Source organism: Rhynchophorus ferrugineus, unplaced genomic scaffold (genome assembly GCF_030347505.1).
Source record: "Rhynchophorus ferrugineus isolate W39M unplaced genomic scaffold, kcgeb_rfMv2 rfM2, whole genome shotgun sequence".
Taxonomy (NCBI): Eukaryota; Metazoa; Arthropoda; class Insecta; order Coleoptera; family Curculionidae; genus Rhynchophorus; species Rhynchophorus ferrugineus.
The window spans coordinates 51912532-51932615 of NW_027472581.1; the positions used below are offsets into that span (position 1 = coordinate 51912532).

At 40.3% G+C, this 20084-nt stretch overlaps 1 protein-coding gene across 1 annotated transcript in view; it reads left to right on the forward strand.

Annotated features, from left to right (window-relative positions):
• Nucleotides 1–6297, forward strand: part of cysu (peroxidase homolog) — a 58834-nt gene extending 52537 nt beyond the window's left edge. The window contains exons 7-14 of the mRNA XM_076396009.1: nucleotides 876–1128; nucleotides 1183–1328; nucleotides 3095–3336; nucleotides 3389–3521; nucleotides 3639–3969; nucleotides 4032–4163; nucleotides 4220–4366; nucleotides 6047–6297. Coding sequence (XP_076252124.1) covers nucleotides 876–1128; nucleotides 1183–1328; nucleotides 3095–3336; nucleotides 3389–3521; nucleotides 3639–3969; nucleotides 4032–4163; nucleotides 4220–4366; nucleotides 6047–6152 — 1490 coding nt within the window. The 3' untranslated portion in view covers nucleotides 6153–6297. The remainder of the gene's footprint in view (nucleotides 1–875; nucleotides 1129–1182; nucleotides 1329–3094; nucleotides 3337–3388; nucleotides 3522–3638; nucleotides 3970–4031; nucleotides 4164–4219; nucleotides 4367–6046) is intronic.
• The last annotated feature ends 13787 nt before the right edge of the window (nucleotides 6298–20084 follow it).

A 20084-nucleotide genomic window follows, 5' to 3' on the forward strand; every position in this document is an offset into this window, starting at 1 on the left:
CAAATAAATTTTAATATTTAGATACTCAAGTGGTTCCCAAGGTATCGATACTGTAACTCTCAAGATAATTTACTGTCTGGAAATATGAAGGCTTGTGGTTACGATCAAAAAGATCGTCCAGGCGATCCCAAAAATTGTTTGCGTGGCAACATCTAATTTTTATGTAATTTATAACCAAAAAAAAAAAATTTATATAGTTCTCCTTCCATAAAAAATGACTTATTAAATTTAAATAACAAAACGGAACTTTAATAAATTAATATTTAAACCTTCATTGGATTTACTTCCAGCATAATTAGTAGTCATTTATTAAATTATGCTTAACAACATCTTGTTAAAAACGTCAATATCGTTCATATAGTCGTTTCACTATTCACTTGAATTTATGTGATTTACATTTTATATTAACATATAATCACTTTATGACTCATCTCCTATACAAATGTATATATTAAAACTTTATGTGATATTATTCTAAAAATTATTCTGTATCTATTAATCATCCAACCTGCAATAAACGTTTTAGCCTAAGCACTTGAATCACATTGCGCACATATAATTTCTTAGTGAGTACATTTGAGTATATTCACACTTTTCTGAAGGACTTTACACTGGTCTTCTTTGAAACCTCTATGTTTGTAACATAATCCATGGATTCCAGTGGATATCATGCTGAATTAGTTTGTTAGAAATGTAATGCCCCATACGGAGCGTCAATGAAGGGGCGCAGTACTTTATTTTGGAAATACAAGAAATAAATGACGGATTCGCATTGCCTTTTAGTACTGTATCAAAATATGACTAAAAGTATAATTATAAAATTTAAAACTTATATTTAAACATTTATCATTTATTTTTAATTATCATATTTACAGACCCATTTAATAGAAACGATCCTGAAGAGTGTTGTGGAAAACCTCCACACCTCAAGCACCCATACTGCAACGAAATCACCATACCAGAAGATGATTATTTTTACAGCATATTCAACGTTAAGTGTATCAATTTTATCAGATCTTTCCCTGGGGTACGGCCAGGCTGTAGGCTTGGATCGAAAATTCCTTTCAATACCCTCACTGGAGTACTTGATGGCAACACTGTTTATGGAGTAACCGAACACTTTGCTAGGTATGATATTTTATGCTTTATTTGTATTTATTTATCAATTGTATATGATTTTAGGAAACTGAGAGAAGGACATTCAGGTTTGTTGAGAATGAATCCAGCATTCAACGAGTACGGTTTAAAGGATCTCCTTCCTTTGAAACTTGACATTCCTGATGAAGGTTGTACTAGACCAAACTCTACCATGTTCTGTTTTGAAGCAGGTAACATGTTCCTTTATGCATTTTTATGTTTATAAATTTCACAAAAATCAAAATTATTTTAATTCATCTTTGATTTCATGAGCATTGTCCAGTAGTCGTGTTACTTCCACGTTGGAGTGATTTAGTAATCTTCTTTCATATTATTCATATTGTGAAACAGTCTCTTTGGTCCTAGATCAGTTAGGACTGTCTTTTCACTAACATGTACAGTTGTGTAATTTGGAGTCTGATTGCTCAGTTTTCCACCTAACATGATATTTTCAATTTAGTCTGCCATAGAGATAGATGGCAATCAATGAATTGATTTTTATAGTTGTAATTATTGAATTAAATATTAAACATGAACAAATTATAAATATTCATTAATCATTTGTATTTGCATGTCTAATTATTTTATATATTAAGATGACAACCTTATTGAATAACAAGTCATTGGTAAGCACTGTTTTGGAGAGCTTTGTTTTAGAATATTTATGGCAACGTCATATGTGTTTCTTGTCGTTTTTATAATAATTTTAATTTACGGTCAGTATGTGAATTGCTACTAAATAACAGTTTAAGAAAGTTATTTTAATTTTGAGAAAATGTATTTCTTTACGCTAATCATATATCAAAATGCATCCTATATATCTTCTCTTTACAAAACTTGCTGCTTCTTAGATTTAATTATCGTTATTGTTTAATAAATTCCCACTGACAACATAACTTAACAACTTAACATTTAACAACACTGATTCTTCGCCATATCTTATTATGTGTTTACGTGTATTTTGATCACTGATATCGATTGGTAAAAAAGCACTACATTGATACAGTTACTGTTACAGTATACCGTTAAACAACCGAAGCTTTCTGTTAAATTCGATAGTTCTGGCATTTCCCTATATAAAATAACAGCTTTCCAGTATCGAGTTGAAGAAGACTCACTGGAATAGCAAGACGTAATGGAACTGTCAAATTACATTTTCGACCTTCATTACTTTTTTTGGTTTATTTGAAATAATCTGCTAGCGAAGCCCATGAAACACTTTTAAAAACTTAAGATGATGGAGATTTTAGTTTTAATGACTTTTAAAGTCTTTTTAAAGACTTAAAGATGATGATTTTAATATCAATGATATCAAAAGTTCTAAAACAATCAATTACAAAACTTATTGGACAAATTTTCAAAGAATTTTCAGATAGTTTAGCGGACAACGTAGTTGATGGATTAACTTTACCAAATGATGGAAAAGATCCAAAAGAAAGGAGAATGGCTACCACACAAATTATCTGGAAATGGCATTGCGAACAGGGAAACATTAATTTTGATGTATTATGAATGGCGGTGAAATTTCAACCAACGACAATACCAAGCGCAAAAGGCATGGGTTAGTCCAGAAAAGCCATTCACATCCACACCGAAGTGGAATATTTATTAGGAATAAATTAATTTTAATAGGAATATTCTGCCGCACCCAGCTTACTCACCAGACATAGAGCCTTCTGGCTAAGACTTGTTCAGATATAATATGTATATCGAAGGAAACACAATATCGGAAAAAGTTGTAGAAAATGCTCGAACATATTTGTATTAATATAGCTATATAGTACTAATTATTCTCAATAAATGCCCTTTTAATGTTAAAAAATAATCAGAATGCATTCAAACACCTATTACTTCACTCACATATAAGTTTTATGATTGATTTGTTAGATCAAATCATCAATCTAACTAAACTCCATTTATAATAAAATACATCGCTAAATTGAAATGTCATTTTCAGGAGAAATTCGAGTTAACGAACAATTGATTCTGACCGTAATGCACACTCTAATGGCCAGAGAACATAATAGAATCGCCCGTGAATTAGCCGCAACCAACCCCCATTGGGATGATGAAACTCTCTTCCAAGAAGCGAGAAGAGTTGTTATTGCTATAATCCAACACATAACTTATAATGAATTTTTGCCGATTTTATTGGGAAAAGATGTCATGGAGAAATTCGGGCTTCTGCTACAAAAGGATGTAAGTAAAATAATTTTAATAATGACAGTGAAAATCAATTTTAATTTTTTAGGGATTCTGGGACGGATATGATACGAATGTAAATCCAAACGTCATCGATGCTTTTTCAGCTGCTGCTTATCGTTTTGGACATTCCTTGTTACCTACTGCAGTTGAACGATGGAGTAAAGCTCACAAATTCATCGGTATATACTGACCAATATTATATCTAACTAATGCTTAATTAAAACATTTTAGTTTGTTATTTTTTTATTTAGTTAGTTTGTTTGTTTATTTGTTATAATACGTGTTACTTTTTCTAGCTTCAAAACGCTTATCTGATTTAATCCGTCGTCCATATGATCTGTACCGAGCTGGTGTCTTAGACGAATACATTATGGGTTTGCTGAACCAAGTAGCACAAGCTATGGACGACTCCATCACACAAGAGGTAACTAATCATCTCTTCAAAAAGGTCGGAGCCAGATTCGGTATGGATCTGGTTAGTTTCAACATGCAGCGTGGTAGAGAATTCGGCATTCCCGGATACATGGAATATAGAAAATTCTGCGGTTTGCCGGCCGGCGAGACTTTTGATGATATGTTCGGTTCAATGCCCAACGAGACTGTTACCAAATTTTCCTCAATTTTCCAGTAAGTATTTGAGATGTTTATTGATGAAATCCAGACTGACCTAACTTATACTCAATTTTCAGATACCCCAGCGATATTGATCTGTGGTCTGGTGGTGTCAGCGAAAGACCTCTTCCTGGAAGTATGTTAGGACCAACCTTCGCCTGTGTCATAGCAACACAGTTTAGTTATTCCAGGAGAGGTGACAGATTTTGGTAAGCCCTACTGTACTCAATCGTAATGAGAAATTTTATACAATAGTATCTTTTAGGTACGAATTGCCAAATCAACCATCATCTTTCTCATTGGATCAGTTACAAGAAATACGTAAGGCCCGATTAGCCCGTATAATTTGTGATAACACCGACTTGATCGATACTATCCAACTTTACCCAATGGTACTACCAGACCATGAAATGTAAGTATAGAATATTTATACTAATTTTATTTAATTTAATATTTGTTAACATTAGTTATTATATTATATTAGCTTATATATTTTTTAAAAATACATATTTAATATACGGAAGTATGAAATGTAAAGATCTGTTTAAAAAATTCTTCTTCGTCGTCTTTTCAACACATAACAATTTTCCATTTAGTTTTATTGAACTATTCAGTGTATGAAACCCCTATTAGTTACGCTTGACATCGATTACTTCTATTGTTTAAATTCAAGAAATCTGTTGTAGGAAACTTTTAGAAACTCATGTTGGTGTTGCTCTGTCATATCTCAATTGTCGATTTGGGTTTCAACAATTTAAAACTAGTGAACAATCTGGGAACACACAAGTTTGAAGACAATTAATTACAATATTTATTGGAGGAAGGCCCAGCTCATGTTTAAAAGAATTCTTAGATAGGTTAGCAGTTAATAAATCAACTGCCTCCACACGAATTGATTAAAAATTCCATTTTGAACTCTATATGACGATTTCAATGCTTGCCAAGCAAAAAAGAAGCGTTTTCTGTGGTGTTTTGTGACTGATGATAAAAATTGGATTAGGATAGATATTGACACCCAAGCGAAATATCCATAATCATAAACTCCTTAAACATGTGTATATGGTAGAATCAGCAAGGTGTTTTTATTACAAAATACTAAAATCGAATGGAACTATTACTACCAATATAAGCTGAACAAATTGGACGACATATTGTTTCAGAAAACGCCAACAATAACGAGTAACCATGTTGCCGGTTGTAGCCTTGTTGCCATACGAAAAAGCTTTTAGAAAATGATGAAAAATAGTTCGATTATTAGCAGTTATTATAAGATATATTAATGAATAGTTTTGAGAAATAGCAATAGCAATAGAAATGGAAATAGGTGTTAGCAATTCAATTCAAAGCTTTTGTCGGTAAAAGAACAGCTTATCTAAAATAAAATTTAAAAAATTGCAAATATTGTATCAGTTGTGTTCGATAGTGATATCCAGTTTCATTTAGTTTCAATAGTTCATAATAGATTACAATATTCCAATCCCATCAAATATACAGATTAATTTTATAACAGATGTATATATTATAATAAATCCCCTTTTAGCACTAGTGATATTCCAATAAAAAAATCATGTTTTCGTCTTGTCACTATCAATGGCTTTCAATGCATTTTATTCATTATTTGTCATATCAGGCATTTACCAACTATTAATAAGACAAATCAATAAAAATGAAAATACTATCTAAAATGCTTAAAGTGTCGGACAGTATTAGTATTAATTGAGCAATTCTTCCAATTATTCACTGAATTTTATGGGTTGTCATTCGGTTACACTTTTTCAGTTAAAATTAGGAAATAAAACTACCCACCAAAATACCTGATGCAACCACAAAATTCGATATGTTTGACAAAATATAAATGGTTGTTAATATTTAATCAAGTAAATAATAATTACTTGATAAAACAAACTTTCTCTCATATAAGACATTCACACTTTCAGGAAAAAATATGCATTTCTTCTTTTTTAAAGTGTGTCAGAATGTTTCAGGCATGATATATTTTTACGCATTTGGATTTTGTAACCATTGTGTTACATGAACATAATAAAATATTTTATGTAACAAAACATACTAATACATATATACATTTTTATAGCAATCCACGAGTACCTTGTAAAAGCCAAGTCATCCCAAGTATGGACTTTTCGAAATGGGCCGAGTTTCCACAGCACACATTCTTTGACCACATAGGCAAAAAATAAAATAATTCTTCATCTCGTTGCCATAGTTAATATTATTTATTAATAAAACATAAAACATGAATTATAAGCTAGCATGACAACTGCACAGAGCATAAATCTACCATAACAACACACCTAAAATGTATATACGCCCCCTCCCTGTTCCCTGTGCAGTTATCATCGCTTATAAATGTCCAGTAAATTTAAGTGCAAACTAGAATCATTATCATTACGAAATCATCATCCATTTTCTGTGTCAATGGCCATACTGTATCATTCATAGAATTATCTTCTTTAGTTTATATTTTTGATAGTTTGTTTGCCTCTGCGGTTGATTTTTACGTTAAATATATAATCAAAATTATGTACAGTTTATAAGTATTTTTGTATAAAACTGTTAAACAAATATATGTGAAAATAATGTTTTTTTTTAATTATAAACTCTTTAAAATGTAAAACTTCATTTCCATAAATAATGTTTCAATGTGGTATAGTATTACCTTAGTAACCAATATTTAATAACTAAATAGAAATATTATTCATGGAATTTATTATCCCTTTCTTTACTTTAAATATTGTTAACGTATTCTAATTACTTCATGTAAGTAGTGTAAATCAGTTACTATAATACTACTATACTTTTTCTTTTACACATTTGATTACATATTTTATTTCTTTGAAAAGTAATAATAATCACCTTTACTGGATGTTATCCAAGACAATATTCCTAATGATTTTCAATATCAACATTTTTTATTACTCTTAGTGGTTCCGCAAGGCAATAGGTAATAGGCAATCTGCCCAATAGGCAATATTTTACTATTTCTTATCCCCCCTTCCTTCTGGCGTGTTTCTAAGCGCCTCGTGGGGAAGACGTACAATGTCATCCCCCCCCCTGAAGTCAGCGGTTACAGGAAATTTCTCAGTCACTGATCAAGCAAAAGTCGAGCTCCTTGCAGAGACCTACGAAGCTCAAATGAAATGCCTCCCACCCACAGAGAACACTAAAGTTAAAGACAATGACACTGTCATCAACGAATCCAACTCCATTAAAAGACCAGTAACTCCAGCCTTTCTTCTCAACCACTTCGTGTCTCCAAAGTCTCTACAGACTATGCTCGGCAAACTTCAAACCAAAAAATCTCCAGGTTTCGATGGAATATCAATTACCCAGTTAAAAAAGCTCCCGCATAAGCAGCTCGCAGAACTGGCAAACATAACTAACTCCATCATGAGGCTGCAACATTTCCCGGCGTCTTCGAAGCACGCACATATCGCGGTTATACCCAAGAAAGGAGCAAAATCATCTCCATCTGATTACAGGCCTATCAGCCTTCTCAGCGCCATTTCGAAGCTTGCCGTGAGGGCAATACTCTACGCTCTCAACTCTTTCACAAAGGAAAACAACATCATTCTTGATGAACAATTCGGCTTTCGCGCTTACCACTCATCCGTCCATCAGGCTACCCGTCTGGCCGCACACATCCATCACGCTCTTGACCAACGTAAAAACTTGGAGCAGTTCTTCTGGACTTAACCAAAGCCTTCGACAAGGTCTGGCACGACGGATTGATCGCAAAGCGCGTGCGGTTAGGCCTCCCAGAAGACCTAACCGCTCTCATCAAGTCCTATATCTCGGACAGGTCTTTCCAGGTCAAGATCAGGGAATCACTTTCCAATCGTAAACAAATCGATGCTGGCGTACCTCAAGGTTCCCCGCTGGCCCCAGCCTTATTTAAAGTCTTTATTACAGATCTGCCGAGAAAAGAGCACATTGACGCCGCGTTATACGCTGACGACACTGCTTTCTTCGCGGCCGCCAGGTTCGAAGTTACAATTCATGAACGTTTACAGAAGCAGCTCGATCATGCGGTCAAGTGGTTCAAATTCTGGAGGTTGCAAATCAACCCCCTGAAAACCCAGGCCATCATTTTCCATAAGAAGCGTTACGCACTGCGCGTCTCGCAACTTAAGATCGACACCGCAATAATTCCATGGCTGGATAACGTCACGTACATAGGTCTTCACTTCGACCGGCGGTTCGGTTGGCATTCCCAAATCCAGAAGCAATCCAAAAAGGTTCGCGGATAGCAAACCTGTTATCTTCTCTGATCTGCCCTTCTAGCAGACTTCCCATCTCCATCAAATGCTTATTTTACAAGACGTTAATTCGGTCCGCACTCCTCTACGCATCTAATTTCTACTTCAAGTTTGTTACACCCAACCAGGTCAAACGGCTTCAAGTTTTCCAAAATAAGCTCCTCAGGAGAATATTAAACGCTCCATGGTTTGTCAAAAATAATCAAATTCATAAGGAAACTGACACTCCAGAAATCAAGCGCTTCATATCTCAATCATTTCACAAACAACAACTCAGCTCAAGTTCTTCTGAAAACGGGCTTGTTCGCGAGCTGGTCGACATGCTGGGAACTTAGCACCGCGTCACCGCTAAGCTCCCCCCCTTTTCCAGGCTGAAACGGCCTCATCCGTCGCTACAGTCATAACTTTTTCCTCCATAGAACAGTATCCAGTTGTGTGTTAACTCAGGTTCGCGAATCAACAGAATCGCCGAATACTATCATAATTAATTAGTATTATTCTAAAGTTTATATATGTCCAATACTCAAATTAGATGGTGATAAACGTTTTAGTCTACGCACTTCACTATCACGTCGCATATTTAGCTGATTGGCGAGTACATTATTTTGTTTACAAGTCTATGCACTTGTCCTATAGTACCATGTTTATTGCGAAACCCAAACTGATGTTCTGAAATAATTTTTATTTGTTCTATTAAATAGTTTAGCTTCTTGATATATAGTTACTCAAAAACTTTGAGATTATCGGCAATAAACTTATAAACCGGTAGGAGGTGACATCTCCTGGTATTTCTCCTGGTTTGAGAATCATTAATATTTTAGATACTTTCCAGATCTTAGGGAAGTAATTAATTCGTAGCATAGCATTAAATATAAATTTAATAATTTTATAGCCTTTTTGATAGTTCTTGTAAAATTTTACCTGGAATTAAATCATAACCAGGAGCTTTTTTAATATTAATCTTGCTTTATTAATATTGTTTGTTTAACTTTTTGGTCGTTAATTTTTCATGCGGTAAGCCCATTTGAAATGGCGAATTTAGAGAGCTACTAATTTTATTTTCGTCACCTTTATGTAGCTCAGACTGGATAGAAAATGTCGGCCTTCCCTTTATTGCTTCGAGCCCAATTATTTTCATTTTTTCTGTTTTAATAGATGGGTTATGCTGCTGGAGTCTCTCAAGGTTTTTTGTTGCTTTCCACAATGAACAGTCTGTAGCCTCAATTGTAATCAGTTCTTAGCTGGTGCCAATTCCTTGTAACGTAACTTTCTTTTTTCTGCTATCCTTTTCTGAACTGTACATAATATATGTATGTTTTTTCTTGGAAATGTTTCACTGTTAGAAGTCGCAAAATATGCTGCCTTCTATATATTTTTTGTAATGTTAATTGTTGCTATTTATATATAAAATTCAGTTCGTAACGGTAAATTTAGAGCAGTGTTTCTAAATTTTCTCTAAATAGTGGCCAGTTAGCCTATTATTGCACAGAGAAGGGGGTTTATATTTGATGGTAATTTTTGAGTAAACTATTACTATTATTGGTGAATAATCAGAAGAGAGATCGTAACATTATTCTGACATTGTTAATGGTTCATGGACGTGCGTGCGCTCGACACCTTGTACATTGTGGTATTGTTCTTTTTGTATATGGTGGTTCAAATTTAATAATATTGTTTCCTAATTTACTAATTTTATACTGCGCCTTATTGTTTCCATTTGGTTTTATGTCAATATAGAACATAGGCAGTGGTTTCTTTGACATGCGATGTCGTATATTATGAACATTTACGAGCTCGTGACCTTGTTCAGCTAGGGCTACCATGATGGTGTTCAAATTCCGTCGCGTGGTGTAATACTTTTAGTACAAATTTGAATGTTCTCTCCGATTTTGGCCTGAATGTATGGGTGTTTCTTCGGTCTAATTCTTTCGCTAGAATTTGTAGTGCGAAGAAGTGCTCCGCATCGAACAATTCGATTTTTATTGTTTCATTGCTCACTGTTGTGATTCTGTAGTCGGTAGTGATGGTTTTCAATAAGTCGTAGATGTGTTTTATTATTCCTACCTTATAAACTGTTATTGGTGGTACTTTGGTAACAATATTTTCAGGGCTTGCTTGGTTTCGACTTCTTCCGATTGACGAGTCATCATCCGCAATATCCCAACGATTGTAATGGTTGACGACGACGTGTAACGGTGACGGTGGTTGTAACAGTTGAAGTTAAAAAACACATTATTTCGCAAAGCTTCCACACAAAATCTCTTCAAAGATGGAAACTTAAATCAGGCGAAGACCTTCCCATAATCCAGGTCATTGTTCCTAACGAAGAAAGGAACCTTATAAATCTCACTAAAATAGGCCTGTCAATCGTGAAAGTCGAACTCCAGCGAGGCAACGGCCAGCCTGTGCAGTGCTACAACTGCCAGTTGTTGGGCCATTACAGCTCTCGTTGTAGAGCGCCTCCCCGGTGAGTCAAATGCGACAGTGACCATGATACCCATTCTGGCACCAAGGTACGCGAAGACCCACCCAAATGCAGCAATTATGGAAACTCACATACAGCTAATTACACAGGCTGTAGCTGCCGACCTCCCCCAGAAATCCTAGACCAATCCAATCCAGACAAGCCTCTGACAATACAAACTCTGCGTGGAGCACCCAGGGGTGTAGGAGGTTAGCTCAAAAGTTGGCCTCCTCCAACCGGGTGGCTCCCGCCAATTTCCCGGCCCTTGCCGCAATGTAAGCTCCTGCAGTGTCAGCGGGCAAGGATCCTGCAGTTCTTTCAATCCCAACATTTCCTTCCCAATGTAGCCGCCTAAGCGGCAACCCCTTTCCCGTCATCTTTCAACAGTTGTTCACTCGTCGAAATGGCGGCTTCCAAAGTGCTAAAAATTATGCCTTGGAACGCCAGTTCCGTGCTAGCTCTCGAAAAGAACGGTCGTGTCCGGTCCGCCGAACCTACCAGCGCTTCCGACAATTACTCGAAACTTTCTCTGAGACGGTCGATCCGTTATCACGTTTCCACCAGTGCCTGCGTCAAAAAAGCGTCTGTAAGTGTTGAAAAGGCGCATTTACAGACAAGGCAATGGCGTAATGTACGTCAGAGCCAACGTCGGCTCCTGACCATAATTCCAGCTTTCCTAATTCTAATGGACCATCTTTCGATGCCGAGAATTTCGAAGACAGCCGAGAATTGCCCATAGAAGATTTAAGAAGACAGAATGAAGAGCTGCGAAAGCAGAGAGCCGAAGGGAAAATGTTCGCTCAAGCACAAACAGACGTCCTGAACAAGCAGACGGAAAAGCTGGAAAAGAGCAAAAAGGCTTCCAAAGATCTTAAAGGAGAAATCAAAATTCTCACTGCTACAATAACAGACTTTATGAAGTATCAAAAAGATGCTATGGAAATAAAGACTCCCGCTACCACAGAAACCCAGACCCAGACACCAGCTAAACCGGCACAACGCTCAGACGAAACTGAAGACCCAGATGACGGTTTCACCTTGGTGGGAAAAAGGAAGAGAGGACCCATCACTCCACCTCAGGAAAGCCAGCTGCCGAACGCCGGCAACAAGGGGAAACAGGCAACGGATTCCAAATCACAACCCGATCCGGTAGCCAAGCCGGCCATTCATTCTACCCAATCGAAAGCCAAGGCTAACGTACAGCCTTCGATTATAAAATTTGCCACCAGACCAGTGCAAAATAAGCCGACCACCAGGACGGCCCCACAGCCACTACCGAAACAAGTTAACACAAGACCAACCCAGCCTGCGCAGGTAAATAGCCAGGCCACTAAAGAAACCTTAACCTCTACAGCAAATACAGTGCCAACCGTTTGGGCGACTGTTTCTTAAACTCCCCCAAAGGGAAAAACTCCGCCTATAGTGCTCCGTGACAAGAAAAGATTCATGGAGCTCATTAGAATTACTAAGGCACAATCAATAGATATTATAACCCGAAACAAAAAGGAGGGCATTTTCTTATTCGTCGCCACAAACGACGATTACCGAAAACTCGCTACCCTGCTCGAGGAAAGGCATTACCCTTACCATTCCTTCTGTCCTCCGGAGGAGAGAGAATTCCGGGTAATAATAAGAAACATCCCAGAATCACTCTGCATTGACGAGGTACATGAACTTCTCTTTGATCAAGGCTTCCATCCCAAATTTGTGCAAAGATGGAAATTTAAATCCGGGATAGAACTACCAATTGTTTAGGTAGTTGTCCCTCGCGAAGAGCGACAGATCATATATATGATCAAACATCACAGTGAAGGTCGAGGTCCGGAGGGGAAACGGCCATCCAGTGTAGTGCTTCAACTGCCAGCTTTTCAAGCATTCCAGCTCGTATTGCCAAGCCCCCCCCCCACGGTGCGTCAAATGTGCCGGGCATCACGACACTAGATACTGTATCAAAATCCCAGAAGCACCTCCAAAGTGCAGCAATTGCGGTGAAATTCATGCCGCAAATTTCACCGGTTGCAGCTGCCGTCCTGCTCCAAGAAAACCAAAAATTCCGACCGAATCCAGGCTTCCACAAGGTTCTGCATGGAGTAACCAAGGTGGTAGGAAGCTATCCCAAAAACTAGCCAACGCCAACCAGCCTGCTCCTACTCAAACTCCTGCTCCAACCAATACACCGGTCCTTAACTCCCCAATGCAGGCGTTTACTGACCCACAGGCTTTCCTGCAAGTGATCGCCCTGGCTCCCTAACTTGCTCGTCTTTTCCCAAATGTCGCCGCCTAAGCGGCAACATTTATCTGCTTCTTTAACTTCCAGCAGCCTATTAATTCTTCGAAATGGCTGTTTCGAAATCTCTTATACCGATGACATGGAATGCAAACAGCTTACGCGGAAAGCAAGCAGAATTGGAAGATATCATGACATTCTATGACCTCGACATCGTTCTCATCCAGGAAACTTTCCCGAAACCTTCGCATCGTCTCTCTTTCGAACACTTTTGTGTCTACAGAAACGATAGAACTCCGGCTCGATGCGGTGGAACCGCCATTCTCGTCAGAAAAGAAGTCAAACACTAGCTCCTACCCTCGTTATCAGTAAACAACTTCGAAACAACCTCCATTAAAATCGATATCCAAGAACGTCCCTTCGTGATTACATCCCTGTACAGGAAATCTTCTGCATTCAACTGTACCGAATACCGATCACTCGTCGAAGGAAAATTTCCAAAAATAATAGGTGGCGATTTCAACGCCCACCACCCCACCTTGGGAAGCGAATTCCGCAGGTAACGCCATCGTAGCTCTAAGTGTAGATCTGTGCTACGGTCTTGCCCTGCCAAATGAACCCACCCATCACCCTAGTGCAGTTTCTCAAGGCGCAGCAAGAGTCCTTGATTTCTTTATTCTTCAAGACGTAAATCGCCCTTCCGAAGTTCGAGTCCTTGACGAACTAGACTCTGATCTTCGTCCGGTTCTTCTCAAACTCGGAAAGTGCGCCACCACTCAAGTTCCACTAACAAGATTCAGGAAAAAGACCGACTGGAAAAATTACCAATCTCTTCTCCTGAAATCCGATCCATGTCCGAAAATTAACACACCAGAACAGCTCGAGGAAGCCGTACTCAAGCTAACTCCTGATATTCAGTCTGCTCACGAATCTGCCACACTCAAAATTTCATCACAACCCCAGCCGTGGAAAAACAACCTTCCCGCTTCTCTTGAAACGTGAAAACGTGAAATTCGCACCAAAATCGTTTTATGCAGATTAGCTCGATTCACCCTTGACGTTGCAGACAAAAGGGAGGCGAACAAAGCATGCAAGGGGGTAAGGGCGGCCGTCTCGAATTGACGAGCAATGAAATGGAACTCATTTCTCGCGAACCAAAGTCTGGATGACCCCCCTTCCTTGTGGCGTGTCTCCAAATGCCTCGTGGGGAAGACGCACAATGTTATCCCCCCCTGAAGTCAACGGTTACAGGAAATTTCGCAGTCACTGCCCAAGCAAAAGTCGAGCTCCTTGCAGAGACCTACGAAGCTCAAATGAAATGCCTCCCGCCCGCAGAGAACACTAAAGCTAAAGACAATGACACTGTCATCAACGAATCCAACTCCATCAAAAGACCAGTAACCCAAGCCTTTCTTCTCAACCATTTCGTGTCTCTAAAGTCTCTACAGACTATGATCGGCAAACTTCAAACCAAAAAATCTCCAGGTTTCGATGGAATATCGATTACCCAGTTAAAAAAGCTCCGGCATGAGCAGCTCGCAGAACTGGCAAACATCATTAACTCCATCATGAGGCTGTAACATTTCCCGGCGTCTTGGAACCACGCACATATAACGGTTATACCCAAGAAAGGAGCAAAATCATCTCCATCTGATTACAGACCTATCAGCCTTCTCAGCGCCATTTCGAAGCTTGCCGAGAGGGCAATACTCTACGCTCTCAACTCTTTCACAAAGGAAAAAATCATTCCAGATGAACAATTCGGCTTTCGCGCTTTTCCTGCCGCGCAGAAGAACTGCTCTGCTTCTCTGCGAGTGGGAGGCATTTCGTTTGAGTTTCGTAGGTCTCTGCAAGGAGCTTGACTTTTTCTTGGTCAGTGACTGCGAAATTTCCTGTAACCGCTAACTTCAGGGGGGGATGACATTGTGCGTCTTCCCCACGAGGCATTTGGAGATACGCCAGAAGGAAGGGGGCCATCCAGTCTTTGGTCCGCGAGAAATGAGTTCCATTTCATTGCTCGCCAAATCGAGACGGTCGCACTTACCCCTTTGCATGCTCTGTTCGCCTCCTTTTTGTCTTCAGCATCAAAGGTGAATCGAGCTAATCTGCATAAATCGTTTTTGATACGAGTTTCACGTTTAAGAGAAGCGGGAAATTTGTTTTTCCACGGCAGGGATTGTGATGAAATTTTGACTGTGGCTGAATTTTGAATTACCGCTTCCTTGAGCAATTCTGGTGTGTTAATTTTCGGAATTGGATCGGATTTCAGGAGAAGAGATTGGTCATTTTTCCAGTTGGTCTTTTTCCTGAATCTTAGTGGGGCATGTGTGGTGGCGCAGTTTGCGGGTTTGAAAAGGGCTGGACGATGATCAGAGTCTAGTTCGTCAAGGACTCGAACTTCGGAAGGGCGATTTACGTCTTGAAGAATAAAAAAATCAAGGACTCTTGCTGCGCCTTGAGAAACTGCACTAGGGTGATGGGTGGATTCATTTGGCAGGGCAAGACCGTAGCCCAGATCTGCACTTAGAGCTACGATGGCGTTACCTGCGGAATTCGCTCTGGAACACTCCCAAGGTGGGGTGGTGGGCGTTGAAATCGCCACCTATTATTTTTGGAAATTTTCCTTCGACGAGTGATCGGTATTCGGTACAGTTGAATGCAGAAGATTTCCTGTACAGGGATGTAATCACGAAGGGACGTTCTTGGATATCGATTTTAATGGAGGTTGTTTCGAAGTTGTTTACTGATAACGAGGGTAGGAGCTCGTGTTTGACTCCTTTTCTGACGAGAATGGCGGTTCCACCGCATCGAGCCGGAGTTCTATCGTTTCTGTAGACACAAAAGTGTTCGAAAGAGAGACGATGCGAAGGTTTCAGGAAAGTTTCCTGGATGAGAATGATGTCGACGTCATAGAATGTCATGACGTCTTCCAATTCTGCTTGCTTTCCGCGTAAGCTATTTGTATTCCATGTCATCAGTATAAGCGATTTCGGAACAGCCATTTCGAAGATTTAAAAGGCTGCTGGAAGTTAAAGAAACAGGTTGTCGGTTAGTCGGTCTGGAGCTAGGCGTCGTGGTTTCGCAGCTACTGAAGGTCCGGGTGTCGTGTTTATATGGTGTACCGTCGCGTGTTTTACGGGGGCCGTTTTACACGCTCGGGTCGAGTATTTCCGGGAACTTCTGTAGGATGTCGTGATATCGCGAACTGTTGTTTATGAGTTTTATACTCGCGATATTTTCGTACTGCGGTTGTCTCTCGTTGACACTCATACGCGTATTCCGGTCCACCAATTTCCTGTTTTGCAGATCAACTAAGAAGTCGTAATGAACAATAAAATCAACCCCGATAATAGGCCGCGACACATCCGCAATAACGAAACTCTATGGAAAATCGAGTCGTAAACCGAGGTTTAAAGTCATTGTCTTAAAGCCATACGACGCTATGACACTGCTGTTCGCCGCAGTCAGATCGTAGTTCGTTTTTTTATGTTCGTTCACCAATCACCGAAGAAGCACGCACAAATCCGCTTCTGTATCCACCAGGAATTCCTGGTTGCTGTTCCGGTCTTTGACGAACAGGCGGCGCGTGATATGATGGCCGTCACTTGCCGCCATTAGTGACCGCCCGGCTGGTTTCCCGCATTCGTGCTTGGGCTTCTATCGTAACATCACCCCGGTCTGCACCTGCCCCGCTCCTGCATCGTGCCCTTTCGGCGTAATTGTAATGATACCAGCACAAACCATAGTAGAGCTCGCAACCGCGAATACGAGACCGGTCGCGACTTGAAGAGCGCGATGACGATCGGGCACGACTTGACGAGCGCGACGATGACCGGTTATGGAACGACGCGCGTTGGTGCTCTGCTACCTCGTCAACTTTGGCTTGCAGCCCGTGAATCTGCAGCCTCAACCGAGCGAACTCCACCGCCACTTGGCTCTCTGAATTATTCGTCGGTGCCGTACCGCCTGCTGGCCGCCACGGGCCTATAGAGTCTTTAATGTTGTCCGCGATTTTCGCCAGGTCTTCCAGATTGGTACTCCCTTGCTGCGCCGCGATACCATCTCGGGTAATGGGGTCTAATTGGTTCATCCACATTACTTTAATGATATCGGGGCCCTCCGCATCCCCTGCTAGTGATTGTAACCGACGGAGAAACTGCGATGGGGTGCGGTCACCGATTTCTTCCCGTTCGAGGAGGTGTCGTGTCCGGTTCTGGATTAACAGTCCTAAGCATTCCCGGCGCGCCTCTTTTAATTTGCTGAATGGAGTTTCAGCTTCCGGTGGGGGATTAAACAAGAGGCCGCGCACTTCCTGAGTATAGATGGGGTCCAGCGCTGCCCCTACGATTTCAAACTTTTCTGCAGTTGTGGTTATCCCTACGTGTTTCAAGGTCCACTCGACCTGCAGGAACTACATCTTTGGATCGTTCGGATTGACCGCAGGCAATCTGATGTTTGAAGCCGACATGATGCTTTACAACGAATAAAAAAACAACAAAATGGCGTCGCAAAACAAAAATAACTAAACCTTCAAGAGTCCGGAAACGAAAATAAACCAGAAAAAAAAAATGTGGAATATAACACGATGTCGCACGTCGGGGTCACCAATTTAGGGTACAGGTGCGGTTAGATAAAGACAAAATATTTGGCGATTTATTTCGGTACAAATGGAATCTAATCAAAGCAGAAGAAATATTTATTTTTAGACGAACATATATTAAATAATAAACAAGATACTAAACACTAAACAAAATCACATTATAAGAATTTAAAAAGAAAGAAATGCACGTGGCAGGGTTACCTTCAGGTGCTACGAACAGTCGACAAGTCTGATCACTCTCAGAGTCAGGAATGGAAAAGAACCTCGAGGCGTCGCGTCATCCCCTAGCTTTACACCCGAGGTTGCCACGTCGTACCCTCTGTCAGTACCACTTGTTGCCACCTCACCGTGGATGCTAATTTCAGGTACGTGCAACGCCTCGAGTAGATCTGTGGGCTACTAAGAATTGTGGGAAAATTGAAAACATCTGAAGGTCGCAACAGTCATATATATGATCTGTCGCACTTCGCGAGGGACAACTACCTGAACAATTGGTAGTTCTATCCAGGATTTTAATTTCCATTTTTACACAAATTTGGGATGGAAGCCTTGATCAAAGAGAAGTTCACGTACCTCGTCAATGCAGAGTGATTCTGGGATGTTTCTTATTATTACCCGGAATGCTCTCTCCTCCGGATGACAGAAGGAATGGTAAGCGTAATTCCTTTCCTCGAGCAAGGTAGTGAGATTTCGGTAATCGTCGCTTGTGGTGACGAATAAGAAAATGCCCTCCTTTTTGTTTCGGGTTATAATATCGATTGACTGTGCCTTAGCAATTCTAATGAGCTCCATGAACCTCTTCTTGTCACGGAGCACTATAGGCGATTTTTTTTCCTTTGGGGGAGTTTGAGAAACAGTCGCCGAAACGGTTGGCACTGTTTTTGCTGTGGAGGTTAAGGTTTGTTTAGTGGCCTGGCTACTTAGCTGCGCAGGCTGGGTTGGTCTTGTGGTAACTTGTTTCGGTAGTGGCTGTAAGACCGTCCTGGTGGTCGGCTTGTTTTGCACTGGTCTGGTGGCAAATTTTGTAATCGAAGGCTGCACCTTAGACCTGGCTTTCAATTGGGTAGATTGCATGGCCGGCTTGGCTACCGGATTGGGTTGTGATTTGGAAGAAGTTGCCTGTTTCCCCTTGTTGCCTGGGTTTTCAGTTTGGTCTGACCGCTGTGCCGGTTTAGCTGGTGTCTGGGTCTGGGTATCTGTGGCAGCGGGAGTCTTTATTTCTATAGCATCTTTTTGATAATTTATGAAATCTGTAATTGTAGCAGTGAGAATTTTGATTTCTCCTTTAAGATCTTCGGAAGCCTTTTCGCTCTTTTCCAGCTTTTCCGTCTGCTTGTTCAGGGCGTCTGTCTGTGCTTGAGCGAACATTTTCACTTCGGCTATCTTGTTTCGCAGGTCTTCATTCTGTTTTCTTAAATCTTCTATGAGCAAATCTCGGCTGTCTTCGGAAGATGGTCCATTAGAATTAGGAAAGCTAGGATAATGGTCAGGAGGCGACGTCGGCTCTGACGTACATGACGCCATTGCCTTGTCTGTAAATGCGCCTTTTCGGCGCTTACAGACGCTATTTTGGCGTAGGCACTGGTGGAAAAGTGATAACGGATCGACCGTCTCAGAGAAAGTTTCGGATAATTCTCAGAAGCGCAGGTAGGTTCGGCGGACCGGACACGACCGTTCTCTTCGAGAGCTAGCACAGAACTGATCGACGAGATACACTCGGACTATCATCCGTTTATATTAACTCTCAGGGACTGTTGTGCAATAGAAATTCCTCGCTTCAAAGCCAGGAAGAAAACCGACTCGAACAGATATCAAGAAATTCTCCTGGAATCCTGACCAATACCGAAGATTGATCAACCTGACCAACTCGAGCGTGCTGTATCGAAGCTCACTCGGGACATCTAGTCCACCTATCAGAATTCATCATTCGAAGTTCCATCTTATTCAAACTCTCAAAGTAAAGCAAAGCCTGGGTGGCCCCCCAACTTTCTGGTGTCACTTGCAAACATCATATTACCATGAAGTCAGCGGAGACAAGAACTTTCGCAGTCACCGGTCACGAAAAGGCCAAGCTCCTAGCTAAAACCTATGAGGCCCAGGTAGAACGCCTCCCTCCTGTTACAAATATAAACGTTGTCGAGAACAACGAAATCATTAGGAAAGCCAACTCCGTTCACTATCAAGTGCCTCCAAGTTATCTTCTGACCACCTAATATTCACGCAAATGATCAACAAGATTCAGAACAAGAAGGCCCCGGGTTTGGATAATATTTCGACAGCCCAACTGAAAAAAACTTCCCTACACGCAGCTCGCTGAAATAACTAATTTCATCAACACCATTCTGAGGCAGCAACACTTCCCATCCACATGGAAAAATACATTCATCGATTCATCGCAGTTATTTCCAAAAAAGGAGCTAAGTCATCACCTTCTGACTACTGACTTATCAGCCTACTAAGTTCCACTTTCAAGATAGCTGGAAGAGTAATTAATTAAGTAATGCTCTTAATAATTTTACGAAGACAAACAATATCATTCCAGATGAGCAATTCGGGTTCCAA